At 42.6% G+C, this 22,274-nt stretch overlaps 1 protein-coding gene across 1 annotated transcript; it reads right to left on the bottom strand.

Moving 5' to 3' along the window:
• Window positions 1–2,026: 2,026 nt before the first annotated feature.
• On the bottom strand, window positions 2,027–21,289 carry LOC143032583 (uncharacterized). The gene is made up of 9 exons (XM_076197449.1): window positions 21,270–21,289; window positions 19,582–19,607; window positions 17,348–17,572; window positions 16,344–16,426; window positions 15,853–16,062; window positions 15,211–15,468; window positions 7,901–8,469; window positions 2,598–2,818; window positions 2,027–2,124 (listed from the first exon to the last, which is right to left on the bottom strand). Exons 1-9 carry the CDS (start codon window positions 21,287–21,289, stop codon window positions 2,027–2,029), a joined length of 1,710 nt encoding a protein of 569 aa, XP_076053564.1.
• Window positions 21,290–22,274: the final 985 nt, after the last annotated feature.

A 22,274-nucleotide genomic window follows, 5' to 3' on the forward strand; every position in this document is an offset into this window, starting at 1 on the left:
CTTGTTGCATTTACCATGTTGCATTTACCATGTTGCATTTACCTAGTTGCATTTACCATGTTGCCTTTACCTAGTTGCCTTTACCTAGTTGCCTTTACCTAGTTGCCTTTACCTTGTTGCATTTACCCAGTTGCATTTACCCAGTTGTATTTACCTAGTTGCATTTACCTAGTCGCATTTACCTAGTCGCATTTACCTAGTCGCATTTACCTAGTCGCATTTACCTAGTCGCATTTACCTAGTCGCATTTACCTAGTCGCATTTACCTAGTCGCATTTACCTAGTCGCATTTACCTAGTCGCATTTACCTAGTCGCATTTACCTAGTCGCATTTACCTAGTTGCATTTACCTAGTCGCATTTACCTAGTCGCATTTACCTAGTTGCATTTAGGTAATCCATTTACCTAGTTGCGTTTAGCGAGTTGTTAAGCTAGCTGCATTTACGTTGTTGTTTAGCTAGTTGCATTTACCTAGTTGTTTAGCTAGTTGCATTTACGTAGTTGTTTAGCTAGTTGCATTTACGTAGTTGTTTAGCTAGTTGCATTTACATAGTTGCAATAAACTAGTTGCACTTACCTAGTACTATACGGGGAAATATTTGTGCTCATGGAGTCCCGTCTCTTTGCCTCCACTCGTCAAATTTTGTCTTAAATTCGTTTCAAATGTTGTTGGGCTGGACTGCATTCTCACCCAACTTGCTCCACAAGTACATACCTGGGCGTGTGTCTTTGCGCGTGTACGTGCGCGTTTACGCTTAATTACATAACTTGGCATCAACCAGAGCAGAATCCTGCAAGTCTTCCCGTCAGGACAGAAATGATCGCAATCGTCAGTCAAGCAAAATTTGTAGAAAATGGAATCGAAGTATATGCTCTTTTTTTTTTTTGGTTCCGTGCGGTAGCCCAGTGGATATTGCCCCGAATTCGTAAGAAGATGGTCGTGAGTTTGAGTCCCGAGACACCTGCAGGCTTACTGTGTTGGTTCCCAACAGCCCTGCTATGGAGGGGAGGTGACCCAACGTGGGCCTAAGAGACCCAACGGCTTTCCGCAAGTGACAGGGTTTTGCCCTACCAAGGGTTTCTCAAATCCCACTTCGTGGGAGTAATATGGTGACGAGTGCCAAAGGTGCCGCTTTTTCACCTTATCCCGGATCGGTGCCGAACCTCTTCTTCTGTTTACCTTTGAGCTCAGAAGCTGTGGCACCCTGGCCACGCCAGGGAACAAAGGGCGTTGCCCGTCAAGGTGGATCATTAGGGAAGGCAAGGCGTAAGACGACCCACTCGCCTTCCGTTATCGAAGCGCTTGAGCTAACAGCTTTGGAGACATCGTTATACCACCTTGGTGCGCTCTACTTGTTCGAGTACTTGTTATATCGCGGTACTTTAACGACGGGCTAAAGTGTCGCCCACATTTGGTGGTTAACACTTGATAATTAAGGATACCTTGAAGTTTTCTGTAACCCAAGAGCGGCTTGTCTTAAACCCCGGCCCATCTTGACCCGCGGACCTTCTTGACCCGCGGACCATCTTGACACCCAGTTCATCGTGACCCTCGAATCATCGTGACCCTCAAATCATCTTGACCCTCGGACCCTCTTGACCCGCGGACCCGCTTGACCCGCGGACCGTCTTGACCCGCGGACCGTCTTGACCCGCGGACCGTCTTGACCCGCGGACCGTCTTGACCCGCGGACCCTCTTGACCCGCGGACCCTCTTGACCCGCGGACCCTCTTGACCCGCGGACCCTCTTGACCCGCGGACCCTCTTGACCCGCGGACCCTCTTGACCCGCGGACCCTCTTGACCCGCGGACCCTCTTGACCCGCGGACCCTCTTGACCCGCGGACCCTCTTGACCCGCGGACCCTCTTGACCCGCGGACCCTCTTGACCCGCGGAACATTTCCTCTCCATTCTTTCTCCATTCTTTTGTATTGAATTACTATTGATCAGTTAACAAATAAACCAATAACGGGTATTTGCTTGTATGTGGTGGTTCCGCAGGAGGGACAGCAAAGTCATTCATTTTCAAAACCCGTCTTCAACCCTCTCACTTCCAGGAGGTGCAGCCTTAAGGGGCTGGCATTCGATCTCCTGAGTCCAAGATTTCTCTATACCAACTTCAACTTTTTCACACATGGAGAGATGTCAACCGGAAGTTGCTCCTTCCTCCATACCACTTTGAGCCGGAGACATAGAAGAAGTCTTACACTCAAACAATACGGACAACAATCCAAAGCTTCTTCCCAGAGAGAACTGGAAGAACCGTTGCCGGTCACTGTGGGGATATGGACATTCCACCACCTAGTGAAACTCGAGGAGAGAATGGAATGATTAACAAATAAAGTTACTTGCATGATGATACTTCACTTGCATGATGATACTTCACTTGCTCGTTCGCTCACTCTCTTTTTCTTGATGCACAATCACGAAAAATATTTTACGTCCGTTACTGTTCTTACAACGTTAGTATATATATTTGTATTTGTCGAGTATATAGTATATTTTCCTATGTAGTATTTAGCTTACAGTTAGGTAATCCTCTTAAATAGATAAAAGTAGTTTTCGGGCAAAATTTGAGTTTTGTACCGTGAAATACGTTTGCTTGCAACTGTAATTGTTTGTTGCATCTCCAGACTTTGAAGATACTGACGACCTGGTTGCGAGAGAATTCCGACTACCCGTTCCCGACTGAAGCCGAGAAGGACCTCCTGGTCCTCCAAACCGGACTCGGGAAGCGTCACCTCAACAGGTGGTTCTCCAATATTCGAAGGAAGAGGATGCTCAAACTGCGGCTCGGCCTCGTCGCTACCACGGACCCTTGAAGACGCGCGCACCAGAGGATTTCTCGCAAGTTAACTTTCTATGGAAATCGCTGTATATGTACTGTGAATACGCGTACCAAAGGATTTGTCCTATGTTAAATTTCTGTGACAATTCCTGTAAATTTACGGTGAAGCTGTACACACATACCGACGTATTTTTCTTAAGTTAACTTATGGAAATCTCTGTGCGTTTATTGTGAAGATGCAAGCGCTAAAATATTTGCCCTATGTTAAGTTTCTATGAAAAATCCTTTATATTTATATGGAATACGCACACCAACGGATTTGTTCTAAGTACACTTTCTGAGAAAACCTTTGTACATTTACTCTGAATACGCGCACTAGATTTGTGCTAGATTGATTCATTTTAGTGAATATTTTTCTTCGTATTAGATCGAGAAGTGTGTTTATCATGTACATGCCGGCCAAATGAGTGCTAGATTAATTTTTATGAAAATACCTTTATATATAATATCAGTGTTTACATTCTTCTTTTTGATAATGGAGTATTGCTTACGCATCATAAATTCTGATTAACATGATTAGTATTTATGAGTTTGTACACGTTCAAAAATGTATTGACACATTTTTTGTTAATTATGACAAAGCACACTGCTGCATTTTTCTTCTCGTTAACTTGTATTGATAAATTAACTTGTATTAGCTTTTATTACTATAGAGTATCAGGAAAATATATTCTAACGTTATTTACCAATATGCCTGTAAATATTTCTCTGCATGTTCCAACTCTCTTGTACACACAATAAAGTGCCTTGACATCAGTGTTTGACAGAATTACACTATACGCACAAAATTTCTGTAGTATCTAATTTACCTTTTTTTAAGCCACACACAAGTGAGAGCGATTAAATCTGGATCTCAACTTCTTCAGAAATCCCCTTCACTAAATTGGATTGTCGTTACGTGACCAAACCTCCATCCTAACTAGCTTTTTGAAAAGGTCTAGTCAGCACGACTGAAAAAAGGAAAAAATATTTGTTCTTTTGCATCCACTGGAAGAGGACAAAAACGGGAGAGGAGGGGATGAAGAGGAGGACAAGAATGAGAAGGATGAGGACGAGGAGGAGGAGCAAGAGGACGAGGAGGAGGAGCAAGAGGACGAGGAGGAGCAGCAAGAGGACGAGGAGGAGGAGGAGGAAGACGATGGGGGCGAAGCTGACGAAATAGGGAGCAGTCGCCGAATGTCGTCGTCTTAAAGATGACGGAGATCTCGTGAAGGGGATGGGGACGGTCCGGAGACCAACTACCAGCCCCTCGGGGCTGCACCTCCAGGTGGAGGTGCGGTAGTGAAGAGCCCACGAAAGCCCGGAGGCGCTTAGAAATTGCGGCCGAAGCCGTTACCTTTGCTCCATTATGCGCTTAGGGGACAGTTTGTACAGGTAAGTCACTGCCGGGAATCGGATAGTTGTAGGTGCGGGATTCGAACCCACAACTAAGCGAATGTGAGACCAGCACGCTTCCAATGACGTCACCAGTGCACATGGGTATAGGTGGAATCTGAGAACGAGCGACGGGGAGATGATTCTCTCCCACGTTCGTTTCCCAGATGCAGCCCAGGCAGGAAGCACTTGTCTAGGGAATAAATAAGACTTATCTGAGATGTGTATCAATTACAGGAATCGAATCCAAACATGGTAGAACCGGGACCAAATATGGGGGTTTACTTGAGCGTGTGTGTGTGGGGGGGGAAGTTCCTTGGAAGAGACGGCGGAGAGGATGGTCTCCCCGTCGTTCAGTCTTCAAATTTCATCGACACGTTTGCTCCCATCTGGAGGTGCAACCTCAAAGGGCTGGCAATCAGCCTTCCAAAATAGATGTATCTCTATCTATATATCTCGCTCTCTGTCGCTCTCGCTTTCTCTCGATTTCGCTTTCTCTCGCTCGATCTCGCTCTCGCTCGCTCTCACTCGTTCTCTCTCGCTCTCACTCTCTCGCTTTCTCTCGCCCTCACTCTCGCTCTCACTCGCTTTCACTATTGCTCTCTCTCGCTCTTGCTCTCTTGCTTTCACTCTTGCTCTCTCTTGCTCTCGCTCTCTTGCTCTCGCTCTCTTGCTCTCGCTCTCTTGCTCTCGCTCTCTTGCTCTCGCTCTCTTGCTCTCGCTCTCTTGCTCTCGCTCTCTTGCTCTCGCTCTCTTGCTCTCGCTCTCTTGCTCTCGCTCTCTCTCGCTCTCTCTCTCTCTCTCGCTCTCCCACACTCACGCTCTCGCTCTAATTGCTCTCGCTCTCCCACACACTCGCTCTCTCGCGCGCACACACACACACAAAAAGGTCTATCCTCCTTTATATATATATATATATATATATATATATATATATATATATATATATATATATATATATATATATATATATATATATAATAAGGAGAGCTGACAAGAGGTGACTGCTTCCCTTCCATACCTCCTCCACCCTCTCCCTTCTCACCCTCATCCTCTTCTTCCTTTGGAAACAGTTCCATGATGATAGAATATAGACAAGAGTCCAACCCTTTTTCCTAGTGATACATATACAATGGCCCAAGGACCGTTGCCTGTTTCTGTGGGGCTCCGGGTTTCCAGTCTGTAAAACAGGAGATAACTTGTTATTATTAAAACTGAGATCGAGTCTTGATAGTTATGTGAAATTCCTCCTTCAGAGATACCAAAAATTGTATTATCAATAACGTCTAGTATGTGGATATCTTCTCAGAAGTGAACCGATTATTGAAAAAAGTATTATGCAAAATGCTAGAAATGTATTGCAGTAATTTTTTATTAAAATGAACGTCAGTTCGTAATGAAAATCGTCCTCTTTCTCATTGTCGAGAACTTTCATTTCCGGGAATGACGTCATGTCGCCTGTTGGCGCCGCCGCCAGTGGATCTAGACTCCAGCAGAGACTGTGTTATCTGCCCCCAACAATTCCCAAAGTGTATAATAGATCAAAGGTAACTACTTCGGCCGCAGATACTAAACGCCTCCCGGAGTAGGCTCCTCGCCTTCCTTCAGTCTCAAAATTGTGGGTAGAGGAACGAGAAAGAAAATTTACTAAAGACATTTGTGTCTGTTTCGGTCTGAGTTACCAAATCGCCTCGAGGCTGGATCCACTGGCGTATCGTTGTGTACTTCATATGTTCCCTCGTGGTCGCCATAGGATGAAGGAACGATTCGTAAGTAACCAACCTGACCACCTGTTCACTGTTGTTGTGTGGTTCTTAAGTAAATATTTTGATGTGAAAAGCGGATGTTGTTCTTGTAGATATCTTTGATAATCAAAATCCATGTCGGTGGAAACCTCTTTATTACGCGTCAAAAATTTTGTGCGGAGGAAGGGAGGGTGGCAGCGAAACATAAAAAGAAGCAAGAAAAAAAAATCCAACAGATTGCAAACCAGGAGGAGAAATAAGTAGACAGCAATGAACGAGAGAGAGAGGGGGAGGGGGAGAAGGAGAGGGAGAGGGAGGGGGGCCGGGAATCTGTACTCTAGGGCTTACGTTCGGTGGTGGTGGTGATGGAGGGGGAGGTGGAGGGGGAGGGTAGCTGTGACATCCTACTATAGAGGCGCTGTGCCTCGCTGCATTGTCCTCGATTCCGAGCGGTGTGACGGGAAATCAGGACGACCTTTCATTCACGAGACGACTGGATGGGGAGGACGTTGAGTCCATGAATCGGGAAAGTTTCTCTCAAAGTCGTCGTCGCTTTGGTCTACAAATTCTTCTTCTCCAACTCCTCCATTCACTCGTCTATAGGCTGGAGCAGTCACCGGGGAAAGTAACGAAGCAGAGTGGGTCTATTTAATCGTATCTTCGGCGAAAAGTGTCGATGGGTTGGGAAAACAAATTAAATGAAAAATTCACATATACCTGTGTATGAGGTATGGAAAGGAGGGAACATGAGAAAGTACTTGTGATAAAGTTGAAGATAATTTACTAAATACATGTGTTGCTCAATTAATTCCCAATAATCCTACAATCTCAATCTCTCTCTCTCTCTCTCTCTCTCTCTCTCTCTCTCTCTCTCTCTCAATCTCTCTCTCAATCTCTCTCTCAATCTCTCTCTCTCTCTCTCTCTCTCTCTCTCTCTCTCTCTCTCTCTCTCTCTCTCTCTCTCTCTCTCTCTCTCTCTCTCTCTCTGTTTATATATTAATACACTTATTCAATTAAAGTAAAATTTTGTTATATCTAACGCTGACTCACTAGATAGGTTCCATTGGACCTTCAATTTCCTCTGTTCTCTATTACTTATACACGTAATTACAGCCTTGGCACCTGCCCACTCAGTCACTCAGACTGATGATCAAATGTACTGAAATCCAAATGTATTATATATATATCTCGTGACCGACTTTTCTCTGATTCCCATTTCTCACGATGATTAATTAGTTGCTTTGTAGTCTGACCAACGTAAGATGGATTGAACATGAAATTTTGCATACACACCAACTTTTCTGAAGCTTACAGAATTAGTAATGAGCAATTGTCGAGCTTGACAGAACATAGATGAGAGGTAGCAATGAAATTTTAAGGCTAAACGAGGGAGTTTTATTTAGAACCAGACGTTTCGACCTCACGGGCCTTCTTCAGTGAAGAAGAACCAAGAGGTCAGAACGTCTGGTTCTGAATGAAACTCCAAACTCGACTCTTTAAGTTTCATCTACCACCGCACCTTCATAATTGTCCGACTGTTTCAATTGTACATGGACATGAAGATGTTGTAATAACTCAGGGACATCAACCAAATAGAGTTGATCTAAAATCCATTGGTTCTTCTTAACGAACGTTTCCTTAAGAATCGTCAGGTTGATGAAGTGATGGAGGCGATGTTCGTCGCTACGTTGGATGTCGGAAGACTTTCATTCCTCTTCTTTGTTTCTTGAAACTATTTTGATTTGTACTCCCTTAACCCTACTTTCATGTTTTGAACCTACTTTTATTTCCTTTCCACCTTATGGCGTTCTAGACCTTGTTTGATTTCTCTTCCACCTTTTAATGTCCTTGATTTACTTTGGTTTGTAATCTACTCTTTGACGTCTTAGATCTAGTCTTATGCCTGTTCCCTCCTTGTTCTCTTAGACCTACTCTGATTCCTGTTCCCCTTCATCTGTTGTCTTTGGTCTTTCATCCTTACGGGAATTCCCGAAGCAGAGCTCTGCCAGGAAGGCCAAGACGGACAAGGAGAACCCGATAAAGATGGCGAAGAAGGCGCCCTGCAGGTGGTAAATGGTGAAGGCCAAGGGCACAGGGTTCTCCGGGTCTGCCGTCGCCGCCGGGGGAGACCCCTCTTGCTCTTTGGCAGACTCCTTCTTCGCCCGTAACGCCATCCGGCTCTGCAGGGCGGAATTCCGGATGAGGTCGGACATCCATTTCTCGATCAGTCCAGACTCTATGAGCCTCTGGACCAGCTGGTCGAACTTCGTCAGGTAGAGGGAGCCCTTGGGAAACGCCCACCCAAAGCCCGCAGGGAAGAAGTCTTCCCTTGCGATGTGAACCGCGGTGTAGCCGTTACTGTCCGTGAAGTCTTTGGCGATGAGGTTCCTGAAGTAGGTCTTCCAGGAAATGAAAGCGTATCCACTGTCCAGGACCTTCTCCATGGAGACCTTCATATTCGCGTATTGCATGTCCTCGAAGAGCCTCTTGTAGATGGGCACCTGCAGGAGAGGAGAGGGAGGTCATGTTAACAGGCACCCTTTACCTTCAACCCTTTGGGGCTACCCTTCAGGTGAATAAAATTGACTGGAGGCAGACGAAAAAAATATATAATGAGAGGAGAGTTATTCAACACTGATTCGTAAAAATGCAAGAAAGTATCACGCATACCATGTGTATATATCACAACTAACACCACAGTCGGATGAAAGAAAGAGTTGAGTAAGCGAAACTATATATTTCGATTGCTAACTGCAATCCTCTTCAGAAGTGAAGAGGATTGCAGTTAGCAATCGAAATATATATTCTCGCTTACTCAACTCTTTCTTTCGTCCGACTGTGGTGTTGGTTGTGATTTACAAATGTGTTCCTACATTTCTCACCAGTGATGTATATATATAAAGGTTTTTAGCACAGACAGTACCAGGTACATGTATACACAGTATGTGTACATGTGCATGTGTTTATGTGTATGTGTGCTTTACGTGTATGTGATTCAGCATGGTCTTGGATCAGAGCTCACCCGATCTATGGGTAATGCTGTGACCTTACACGCACACACACACCCAACTCCCCGCCCACGAGAGTTGGAATAACGACCCGCAGCACAGCGATACTGAAATTACTTCAGCCCTGGGCGGTATTTGAACACTGACCGCCGTAGTGGCGGCCGGGACCTCTGCCACCGCGCCATCGAATCGTGTGTATATGCACGTGTGCCTGTATGTGCATGTGCATGTGTATTTCTGTGCATTTATCTAACTGTATTTACCCCAATTGTAAACGTAATATTAGATATTACGTCATATGTGTAATTATGTTATAGAATTGTGTTCCTTTGTATTACATAACTATGTTCATATTTCTTGTCTATGTATGGTATTGTAACAATGTTAAGCAGTAACGCCCATCACACTATATGTAATCTTGCCTACGTGCGGAGAGAGGTTGCGCACTCTTGTAGAACAAACAGACAAGCAAAATCCTGAATAGTTCGGAGCGCACAGATTTGACAGTTACTAAATAAATAGATTGTTCAAGCGAGTCGAGGGTCCTTAAAACGACCCATGTTGACGTGTGTTAACTTACCCTCCTCCTCACCCGCACACTCACCCGGAAGTATTTCCAGCTTCCGGTCCAATGGTATATAAGCGGTTTGAATTCGCTCACTCGTCGTCATTTTCCCACATATTGATCTCTTGATAAAAACTAGAAGGTTTAGATTCATGAGACGATTGGTGTGAAGTGATCACCCTTTTTGCCTACATTACGTGTCTGATATACATTGCATTACTTTACTTATATTTGTACTTATTACTTATTCTGATGCATGTTCCTGATCTCTTTGTACTTAGATAGTACCATATTGTATACTTATCTTGTGTTTCTTATTTGAACGATAATTTCCATATTCTTATAATCGTGAAACGGTCCCATTGACCCTACTGCCCATTCTCTTTTGTGTTGATTGCCTGTAAATATATTCCATTTAATAATTTCGTTTACTAGTTTTATCGCTAGTTTAATATTCCTTTCCTGGAATCTTCTTTGTTACCTTTACTTCTAGTCTTACGAATTATCTAGGCCCTGACCAGATAGTTCAGTCCTACAGTGGCTTCTAGAAGTGAGCTGGTTCTTATCCGTTATACGTAACGTATCTTCACATACCAGCCGCCCGTAACAAAGTGGCGACCCTTGCCAAGGATATTTGATCAGGTATTTAACACATTCTTATAGAGATGGATGATATAATTCAAGAATTCGTTCAAAAATCCCAAGGTAAGTTTCTTAAAGAAACAAACTAAATACACTTTGATAGAAATAGGCAAGCACTTTGGAGTAGACATTGATACAAGTTTACGAAAGAAAAAAAATACTTCAGGAACTCGTTGAAAATCTGATCGAAGATGAGATCTTATCTCCAGAAGAGATTACAGCTATACAAAATTCCTTCAAATAGGTTAGAAATAGAGGCACGACTAACCGAACTTAAGATTAAGGAGATTGAATTAAAGGTCAGGAGAGTAGAATTTGAGGAGGAAGCTAAATTGAAACAAATGCAAATTGAGGCAGAATTTAAAGCTAAAGAGGAGGAAACTAAACTGAAACAAATGCAAATTGAGGCAGAATTTAAAGCTAAAGAGGAGGAAAACTAAACTGAAACAAATGCAAATTGAGGCAGAATTTAGAGCTAGAGAAGAGGAAGCTAAAGTGAAACAAATAGAAAGAGGAGAACGAAACTAAAGTCAAATTGGCAGAGTTAGAATTAAAGAAGGCAGAAGTAGAAGCTAGGATTGTTGATAGACAACCCGTAGTTCAGGAAGGTCATATAGATATTTCCAAGTATGTAAAACTTCTACCCCAATTTTCAGAGGGGAGAGCCAGAAAATTTTCTTTCTTCAGTGGGAAAAAATTGGCGCAACAGTTACAAATCCCTAAAGAAAATTGGCCATTAAACATTCAAACACAATTAAAGGGTAAGGCTCAGCAAATTTATACTTCTCTTTCAGAAGCAGGAAAGCGAGTATGATAATATGAAAGCTTGTATTTTAAAAGCTTATGAACTAATACCAGAGGCCTATAGACAGAAATTCCGTACATTATAGGAAGACACCTCAGTTAACATACGTAGAATATGCGGCTCAACAAGAGAGGTTATTCAATAGGTGGTGTTTGGCTAGTGAAACGGACACCTTAGATAGACTTAAACAGTTGATTTTATTGGAGCAGTTTAAGAATACCTTAGAGACAGATCTTAGGATTTTTATAGATGATCATGTTCCCGAAACTTTAACTAAAGCTGCTGTATTGGCTGATGAGTTCACACTAAATCATAAACCTAAGTCAAGACAAATGGAATCCCAAAAGTCAAAGTCATATATTCCAGATTCAACAAAATACTCTGATCCTTGGTCCCCAAAGAAACACTTTGAAAATCAGTCTAGCCCATCACATTTCAGTTACAGGTCTGATTTCAATCAATATCCTCCAAACCAACCTTGGCAAAGAATGGAAAGGTTTTAAGACTAATCCCCCTGTAACTTGTTCATATTGTAAACAGGTTGGCCATCACATTTCTAATTGCAGAAAGAGACTGACACCCTCATTCTCCAATAAGACACCAAACTCTTGTAAGTAATATAAAATCAGGACGATTCAAAATCCTCTATTCAGGATACACTTACCAAAGAAGCCAGGTATTGTCAAGTTAATATAGAACCCCCCTCATCAGATCATGATCCTTGTTTCAAACCATTTGTATCTTCAGGAACTATATCTCATAGTAGTAGTTCACAACAATATCCTATTTCCATACTCCGAGACACAGGAGCAAAGCAAAGTCTGATTTTAAATTCTGTCTTGCAGAATCTGGGTGAGTCATATACAGGTTATGATATATTGATAGAAGGAGTTGGAGGAATTGTAAAATGTCCATCTACATAATGTTTTCTTGCGGTCTGATTTAACAACCGGAATGGTTAAAGTAGCAGTAGTAGACTCTCTTCCCATAGTAGGAATATCCTTATTGTTGGCCAATGACATCGCTGAGAAGCAAAGTCATTTCTCCCTTAATAACAAATAACCCTAAGACCTCAGTAAAACCTTCAGATAACTTACAGTTGTTTCCGCTTGTGCTGTAACCAGATCTCAGTACAAGAAATCGGAAGAGGAGACCTATAATTTAGAATCCCTATTCTCCCAAAACTGACCCATCTTCTTCTTCACCAGTTTCTCTATCTAGAGCAGAATTAATCAAAAGAACAGAAGTCAGATCATTCTCTTAAAAAATTTGTACGAGATTGTTTCATCTCCAGAAGAAGTTGAAAATATGTCACGAGGTTTTCTATATAGAAAACGGAGTCCTAATGCGAAAATGGAGAGCATCCACCGCAACCGCTGACCAGCCATGGCAAGTAAGGAAATCAAATAGTCCTCCCTCTTGGTTTCAGGAATAATGTTCTAAGATTGGCTCATGATACTCCCTTAGCAGGTCACTTAGGGGTTAAGAAAGACCTTGTTTCAACATTAACCCAACATTTCCATTGGCCCGCGGTTGTCAAAGATGTTGCCCAATATTGTAAAACATGTCATACATGTCAACTTGTAGGTAAGCCCAACCAGATAATTGTAGAAGCTCCACTCCATCCCATTCCTGTAATGGAAGAGCCATTTAAAAAAGTTCTTATTGACTGTGTAGGACATTTACCTCCTTAAAGTAAAGGAAATCAGTACATTCTTACAATCATGTGTATGAGCACTCGTTTTCAGAAGCAATTCCTTTGAAAAAATATTTAAAGCTCAAAACATAATCAGAGAAATGTTGAAATATTTCACTATGGTAGGATTTCCTAAGAACATTCAAAGTGATCAAGGAAGTAATTTTCTTTCCAACAAGTTTAGAGAAACTCTTGTAACACTAGGTATAAATCATGTAACTTCCTCCGCCTATCATCCTCAAACACAAGGTGCTCTAGAGCGCTTTCACCAAACGCTCAAGACAATGTTAAGAATCTTCTGTGCTGAGAAACACTCGAAATTGGGAAGACGGACTCCCCTTTTTGTTGTTCGCCACCCGAACAACAATTCAAGAAAGCCTTGGATTCAGCCCGTCAGAATTAGTCTTCGGTCATGAAGTCCGTGGTCCCCTAAGATACTTCATGAACAATGGATGAAAGAAGAACCACCTGTTCCTTCTTTGAAATACGTGTCCCAGGTCACCGAGAAGTTGTTTAGAAGCTTGGAAGTTGGCAAGAGAGAACTTGACGAATGCTCAAACGAGTAATGAAAGGGTCCGGTATGATAAAAATTCTAAACTTAGAACTTTCTCTCCAGGAGATCAAGTGTTACTTTATCTTCCCATACCAGGAGATCCATTGCAGGCTAAATACAAAGGACCCTATGAAGTCTTGTCCAGAGCCAGTGATCTCAACTACATAATCAAAACTCCAGACAGAAGAAAGAGTTCCCGTCTCTGTCACATAAATACCTTAAAACCTTATCATTCCAGAGATCCAATTCCAGCTTGCAGCTCTACCACAATAGAATCGGAAGAGCCTCCTGATAACCTGCCTAATCCTCCTGAGATTCCCTTGGAAAACTCTCGGATACAAAAAATCATCAGATAAAAGTAGGACACTTATCTGAGAAACAAGATGTAGCAGAACCATTGACTGACCTGTTGAGAAAAGACCACGACTTCGTGTGGACACCTACCTGTGAGACGGCCTTCAAAAACCTGAAGTCCCTTCTCACTAACGCACCAGTTCTAAGGGCACCCGATTTCCAACGACCCTTTCTTCTGCAAGTCGACGCCAGCGACACCGGTATCGGTGCCGCCCTCTTGCAAGAACACAATGAAGTTCTTCACGCTATCGCCTACTACAGCAAGAAGCTGTCCCCTGCGCAGAAGAACTACTCAACAATTGAGAAGGAGACGCTCGCTTTGGTCCAGGCCCTTATCCACTTCGAAATCTACCTGGGTTCCTCAACTACCATTCAAGTATATTCGGATCACAACCCCTTAAAGTTCCTACAGACTATGAAAACCAAGAATCCGAGGACTTACACGTTGGAGTTTATTACTCCAACCCTTTAATCTAAACAATTCATCATATAAAAGGCGTCTTTAATGTTTTAGCCGACGTCCTTTCTAGAACATAGCTTTTCAACAGATAGTGAAAAGCTTTCCCAAACGGTGGAGGTGTAACGTAATATTAGATATTACGTCATATGTGTAATTATGTTATAGAATTGTGTTCCTTTGTATTACATAACTATGTTCATATTTCTTGTCTATGTATGTATTGTAACAATGTTAAGCAGTAACGCCCGTCCACTATATGTAATCTTGCCTACGTGCGGAGAGAGGTGCGCCACTCTTGTAGAACAAACAGACAAGCAAAAATCCTGAATAGTTCGGAGCGCACAGATTTGACAGTTACTAAATAAATAGATTGTTCAAGCGAGTCGAGGGTCCTAAAACGACCCATGTTGACGTGTGTTAACTTACCCTCCTCCTCACCCGCACACTCACCCGGAAGTATTCCGCTTCCGGTCCAATGGTATATAAGCGGTTGAATTCGCTCACTCGTTGTCATTTTCCCACATATTGATCTCTTGATAAAAACTAGAAGGTTTAGAATTCATGAGACGAGTTGGTGTGAAGTGATCACCCTTTTTGCCTACATTACGTGTCTGATATACATTGCATTACTTTACTTATATTTGTACTTATTATTACTTATTCTGATGCATGTTCCTGATCTCTTTGTACTTAGATAGTACCATATTGTATACTTATCTTGTTTCTTATTTGAACGATAATTTCCATATTCTTATAATCGTGAAACGGTCCCATTGACCCTGCTGCCCATTCTCTTTTGTGTTGATTGCCTGTAAATATATTCCATTTAATAAATTCGTTTACTAGTTTTATCGCTAGTTTAATATTCCTTTCCTGGAATCTTCTTTGTTACCTTTACTTCTAGTCTTACGAATTATCTAGGCCCTGACCAGATAGTTCAGTCCTACAGTGGCTTCTAGAAGTGAGCTGGTTCTTATCCGTTATACGTAACGTATCTTCACATAACAGCCGCCCGTAACACAATCTAATATACAAGAATGGATTTAGGAGCAGAAAACTTCACAGACCATTTGCAGGCAGTGAATCAACTAAACGAGAAAACCACAAAACAGAATCAATTTTTGAGTACGTATGCATGTGTGCGTATGTCCATACTTACTGTCGAAGCCCTGAACAGCTGGTACCCGGACCCATAGGTGTCGAGCATGCCCCACTCGAAGCTGCTGTCGGCCAGCTGCTCGAGGGTGTCTAGGGTCGGACTCGTGCTCGGGATGGTCAAGTGGGAGATGAGGATTCCCTTGTAGGCCGTCGTCGTCAGGATGCAGAAGAGCCACCACATCCCCACGAAGACTCGAGAGCTCGAAGTCCTGAAGAGGATCCATGAGACCAGAAGAACATAATAATGGAGGAGATGGCAAGAGACCATAGGGGCTACACCAGGCAGTTCTATGTCCCTTTTTCATCCTCATCTATAAAGTTATCTAATATTCTCTTAAGACAACCAATTGATTCCGCGCTCATTTCATTGTTACGAAGTTTATTCCCTTTGTTAACCACTGTTGGTAAACCAGTTCTAGCCTATTTCTATTTCCTTCTTAAAGATAAAAAAAAATCCAGTTCAAATCCATTACTATTAAGACAGAGGGTGCGGGACACGTAATAACGAATTTAAAGTGGACAAATTTAGGTTTAAGAAGGCAAAAGGCAATACATTTTTTTTTTTTTTGAGAGGGACACGCTGTACTTTTTTATACCTATTGTCTGAATCAAAGACCTCAAAGACTTATTTTCACTCATTTACCTGGGAGAGATCGGCATCGACTCCATCATGATGGCTCCGCAGGCCGTAAAGAACAACGGCCGATCCGACGGCGCGCCTCGACATCTTCGAAGAAGACTTCCAGACGTCTTGGACTTCGCCTCCGTTCGATGCCCTGGGAAGCCCACATGAAGAACCAGAGGAGAGGTCCCGAGACGACCACCGTGAGCAATACCAGGCCCCACATAAGGTCTGCAAAGGGACATCCAGGTTCTTTATCTTTCTGTCTCTCCACCTCTGTCTATCTATCAAGATTTATCTCTGTCTAATAGTAATCAAAGCTTCGATCCTGGGACCTCATATTGAGAGTTCTGTCAATGCAGAGCGTCTAAAAGAACTGTAACCAGATATGAACTTATATCCTGGATTGGGAGCGACTGAAATCTTTAGTCCAGTAATCTCCCGGTGCATACAGCTCCTAATCCCACCAGCTGGGCATAGTAGCATTTGAACAAGGATTTTATCAACTTTACCGTTGTGACTCTTTTGGAGCAGATCATTAGTTCAAGTGTGAAGTCTTTGGTGATGGCCGGCTTTGATTGTTTGGAAAACTTCCCTACAATTAGTGATTTGTTCCATAATATCTCTGTCTCTGTCTATATCATAAAGTCTCTCTCCATCTGTCTACGAGACCGACGACGGATACCTGCATGTGATGAGCCTGCAAGATGGACGTCAGAGAGAATCATCTCCCTGTCGTGCATCTTCAAACCTGTTAACATTGTTATCACCATTTGGGAGCGCAGCCCCGAGTGGCTGATGCTCGGTGTCAACTTTTTATTGCCTCCAACTTTTCATTTCAAGAGAGTTGACATTCGACAGCTGCTCTGCTCCCTTTCTCCTCCTCTTCCCCCTCCTCCTTTCTTCCTCCTATCCCCCCTCCTCCTTTCTTCCTCTCCCTTCTCCTCTTCCTCCTCCTCCTTCTCTCCCTCCTCCTCCTCCTCCTCCTCCTCCTCTCCCTCCTCCTCTCCCTCCTTCTCTTCCTTCTCCTCCTCCTTTTCCTTTTCCTCCTCTTCTCCCTCCTCCTCTTCCTTTTCCTCCTTCGCTTCCTGCAATGAGCTCGTGACACAGAAACAGTCCCATACACACTAAGAGAGCCCAGGCAATGGTCCGACGTTTCTTCCCAGAGAGATCTACGGGAAGATCCGAGGGCCGTTACCGGTCAATGTAGGGTTATGGGTTTGTAATTTGAAGGATTTTTTTTTTTTTTTTTTTTAAGTAACTAGCTCCTCTATCCTTGGAAGCAATGACGCGCCCAAGAGATGTGTGGAGTCGGAGAAGCTATCAAGGAGAGATTTGAGAACGAGGGAGGGCAGGTAGCAGAACCGAGGTTAGACCATAAGGACAAAAATGATCAGCACCACTTACCGGTGAGAGATGAATCTCTCGTTAAACATGAACACTGGTCCGTAGAGATGTTGTCAAAAACCCTAAAAATACTTAATTACCAATACCACATGGAGGTAAAGGAACGTACTGGGGAAAGGGCGAATGATGGCCTGCCACTGGGGGAGGGGTCCCGGCTTCTTCATAACGAAGGTCATGGGCTCGACGAAGTAGGCTCGCGTGAAGGCCACTGAGTAGGCTCGCTCCCACGTCACCGAGAGCATCATGGAGAAGTCCGCCTCGGCCCTCTGCACCGTCCCGACCGTCCCCGTCCAGCTGCCGTTCTCGAGGAGGTACCTGAGGGCGGAAGAGGACGCTATGTGGGAATACAAACATTTTGAGATTCTTCTTTTTTCATTTAGGAAGCAAAAACGCGTGAAAAATAAGTGTCCCTTTTTCTTGAGACAAATTCTTTTTTTTTACCAGTGTAATCAAAGGAAAGGGAGGGTAGGGAAGGGGAGAGCAGGGAAGGGGAACAGAGGTGGATGGAGTGAACTTGAGGGGACGACCAAACATGAGATGGATGAATGGGGTGAAAGGAACTTGGAGCAAGAGGGGAATGTCTGTTGAGCAGGTAAGAGAGAAGGTAGGGGATATGTGTGAGCGGAGAATGGCTGTGGTTGGATAATATTTTAACGCAGCCCGAATGGGTTTCCCCCCCGTCTTCTCTCTCTCTCTCTCTCTCTCTCTCTCTCTCTCTCTCTCTCTCTCTCTCTCTCTCTCTCTCTCTCTCTCTCTCTCTCTCTCTCTCTCTCTCACGACCTTACGTGCACACACACACACACACACACACACACACACACACACACACACACACACACACACACACACACACACACACACACACACACACACACACATAAACAATGTACATACATATGCACAACACACACACGTGCATACACACATGGACACACACACGTTCATACACACACATGCACAAACACACACATGTACAAGCATACACATGCGCAAACACACACGTGCACAAACACACACATGTACAGACAGAGATATGCACAAACACACACACACACACACACACACACACACACACACACACACACTTGTACAAACACACACATGCGCAAACACACACGTGCACAAACACACACACACACACACACACACACACAACTCGTGGCGCAGTTGGTAGAGTTCCTGGCTGCCACTACGGAGGTCCGGGTTCGAATCCCGCCCAGGGCTGAAATAATTTTGATATCGATGCGCTGCGGGTTATTTCTCCAACTCTCGTGGGCGGGGAGTTGGGTGTGTGTGTGTGTGTGTGTGTGTGTGTGTGTGTGTGTGTGTGTGTGTGTGTGTGTGTGTGTGTGTGTGTGTGTGTAAAGTCACAGCATTACCCATAGATCTGTCATATATGAGTTTTTAGCTCTCTTCCGAGAGGGAAATAGCTGTCGATCACGAGTCTAACACATGATCCAAAGACCTTGGTGAATCACACATATAAAAAAACACACATGCGCAAACACACATGTGCACAAACACACACACACACACACACACACACACACACACACACACACACACACACACACACACACACACACACACACACACACACACACACACATATATATATATATATATATATATATATATATATATATATATAAATACACAAACCCACACACAATTCTCGTGTAATTATAGACAATAATCTTATCTTTCGCTATACTCCTACAATTGTCTCCTTTTTTTTACTTGTAAGAGGGAGAGCAATCCAGCCAATGACCTAATTGTTTTGAACCCCGTGACCGGTTTCAGCCAATCGCAGGGTTTTCCTTTACAGCAACAACAAAATCGGATGGACGCCATTTTAGTTTTGAATTGGTTTGTGCCAAGTGTGGGCGTTTAGTGTAAATATTTGTGTTTTTGTGTGAAAACTGCTGCTTCAAGTGTTTTTTAAAGAATCATGGCATCATTTAACGATTATATTTTGTACCAGTTGTGTGAAATTGTGTGTTGACTGTAAGTATTGATTGATGTGTTAAAGTGTTTTGTCCTGTTAGTGATGGAAATGGCTTTATGGCACGGATGCCATTTTGTGGGAATTTTCCAGAAATTTGTGCTAGAAATTTGCTCACATGGGATGTTTTGTGGGCAAATCATATGTTGCAACGAACTTATTTATGTATGAAATAATTCCTTTTTGTGGGGAAAAATGTGGCAATCCAGATTTCCTTGCGGGAATTTTGTGGAAAAAATCTCGTTTGTGGGAACTGGCAGAGGATCACAGTGACAACACTGCTTGGGGGTTAGGGGGAAGCAGAGACTAAGACGTATGACCTGCTTCTCAAATTTCACCTTTTTTCTCAAGTTCGATCTCCACACTAATGGAGAAATAATCTTTTAATGGTTTTTTGAACACATACTATAGATACAGCCTCCAGGCGTATAGCATCTGCTAAATATAATCCACTTCTCCCAGTATTGGTTTTATAGACCCCCAAGAACAAGATTCACCTGAATCATCAGACTGTACCTAAGCTTAGTTTTAGTTTTTTTTCTAGTTTCTTTGCTGCGAACTAACTAGATAAGGGTGTCAGTTTGTTTCGGGGGGGGGGAGTCTACATTGAAATTAGGTTAATTTTTTTGGCTAGAATTCTTCATATAGTTAAGTTCTACAGTCCTGTCTTGGGACCCAGTGAGAGGCTAGGCTAGATCACATAGCCCCAGTTATACAACAATATCCATGTTACATGTAACAGTAATTACCACAGCAAAGGCAATGAAAACAATAACATCGTAGGTAACAACGACAATAACACAGGTACCGGTGGTAATAACAATAACGCCAAAGATGGAAGACGAAGAAAGGGGTAAACAAAATGACAACTGTAAATTTGGGGTTGTAACGACAAACGCCACAGGTAACGAAAGCAACCGTGGCAGGAAACTATAAAGACAACGCCACAGATTTTGATTGATAAATAATAACGGTATTATTTCAGTTGTGCACACCTACGCGATATAGCATTAGAAAATTAAATATCAATTTTGTAAATTATAATACATGAACGTAATATGCGATTTTCTTGGCGGAAATAAATAACAAAAAAAAAAATGCTACAAGCATATCTACTAACTAACGAATCCGCTAGGATACGGTACGGACGCCATGTTGTCGTCTGTCCAGTCCAGTCACTGTCAGTTAGACGATGGCTTTCACGTTGTAGACCGGGTGTTCTCCAACTCCAGGTGACATTAATAAGCACTATCACAAAGACAATAGGGCTTCCTTGGACTTTATGAGAGAACACGGGGTGCTGTCGTCGTCTGTTAATTGCCCGAGGTACATTAATGATCAGGCCGTCAGCAGCCGTGACGACGACTACGACCCGGATGATCTTTAGAATTTGAGGTACCGAATTATTCAATACAGGTTAGGTTACATAGGTTAAGTAAGTTAGGTAGATTAGATTAGATTGGTAGAATGAACTAATTTATCATCCTCTTATTTATTCAAGCTCGGCATTTATTAAAATAAACATGGCATATTGTTCAAATGCCACGACTTTGTTCTTTAGTATATAGGTTTTAGCAACTTTTTTGTTATTGATTTCTACCAAGAAAATCGCCCATTATTTAACGTCTGATGTTATATATAATTTATAAAATTATTACATTAATTTTTATTCGTTATATTGCGTAGGTGTGCATTTCTAAAAATTTACCATCAGTCTATTTCACGGTAATCTCTGATCCTAATTGTTTTGACCTAGTTTCAATTCCTAGGTATTACATAAGAGGTGCACACACTAAGCGATATATCAATAGAAAATTCTATTTTATTTTTGTAAATCAATATACATCATTGGTAATATCAGTTTTTCTTGGTGGAAATTGATAAACAAAAACGAATCCTAAAAAATATTTCTATACCAGCGACAAACGCCCTGACATCGACGAGCTTCGAGACGCCAATCTCTTGTTTTTGTTTGTTGTGGAAGACGAACTAATGGATAAGGTGAACTAATAATATTGGTTCTTACTCTAGTGTGGATGACCTCATAGTGGATGCTAAATGCATATCCCATAGGAGGTTAGGGTTTTTGTTAGTGTTATGTTTTGTTTAGGTTAGGTTTTTTTAGGTTAGGTTAGGTTAGGTTAGGTTAGGTTTGTTTAGGTTAGGTGTGGGCTAGGTTAAGTTAGGTTAGTTTAAGGTTAAGTTAGAGCGTAGACCATTTTATTAGACTTGACCGTTAGTTCGTCTTGTCCACGCTAACAAACAATAAACAAACTTGGCGATCTCGAAGCTCGCCGACGCTAGTGTATCCGCTTTTACCTTTTTTTTTTATCATTGATTTCGGCAAAGGAATAACGTTTTATATTACGTTCATGTATTATAATTTACAATATTAACATTCAAATTTTTCTATTGATATCAGCTTAGGTGCGCCACTTCTGAAACATTCAACCAATTTTCTATTTTTGCCCTTAGGGTTTTCGCTTCTTTGACTATATCGTTATATTAGACTCTTAATGTATTACGGTCGACATTTCACCAACGCTTCTAGAGAGTCCTTTGAGAGATACGAAGCAGAATTATGTACCGCCGTGTTTCGAGCACCTATTCTGATCAACCTTATTCTCAGCCAAGAAGGGGCTGAACAGAATTGCGTTTTTCTGGCGTCAAGATGGCCGTCGCCAAGCATGGCCGGCGCCAATTCGCAGCCATTCAATTAGGGTCATCTGTCGATAACTCATCTCTTTCATGTTAGTTTTATTGGCCGGCCGTGCGTCGGGGGCGGCGATCCTCCATTTCAATCAAACTAAATTGTTCTACCTAGTTGTGTTAATTGATATGCCCTGTGATTCAATGCAACAATTAAATCTCATCTATGAGTTGTGTATATAGTAAAGTATCCTTGTATATGTCATGCACATTATAGATTGCTTCTGGGACCCTGGCAGTGGGCGGAGGGAAAACAGGGATGGTTATTCATCCACGAGGAGCTAGATGAGATGGAGAAAACAAATAGGTAAGAGATGGGTAG

Source organism: Oratosquilla oratoria, chromosome 14 (assembly GCF_046742065.1).
Source record: "Oratosquilla oratoria isolate Oo_2021 chromosome 14, ASM4674206v1, whole genome shotgun sequence".
In the NCBI taxonomy this organism is placed as follows: domain Eukaryota; kingdom Metazoa; phylum Arthropoda; class Malacostraca; order Stomatopoda; family Squillidae; genus Oratosquilla; species Oratosquilla oratoria.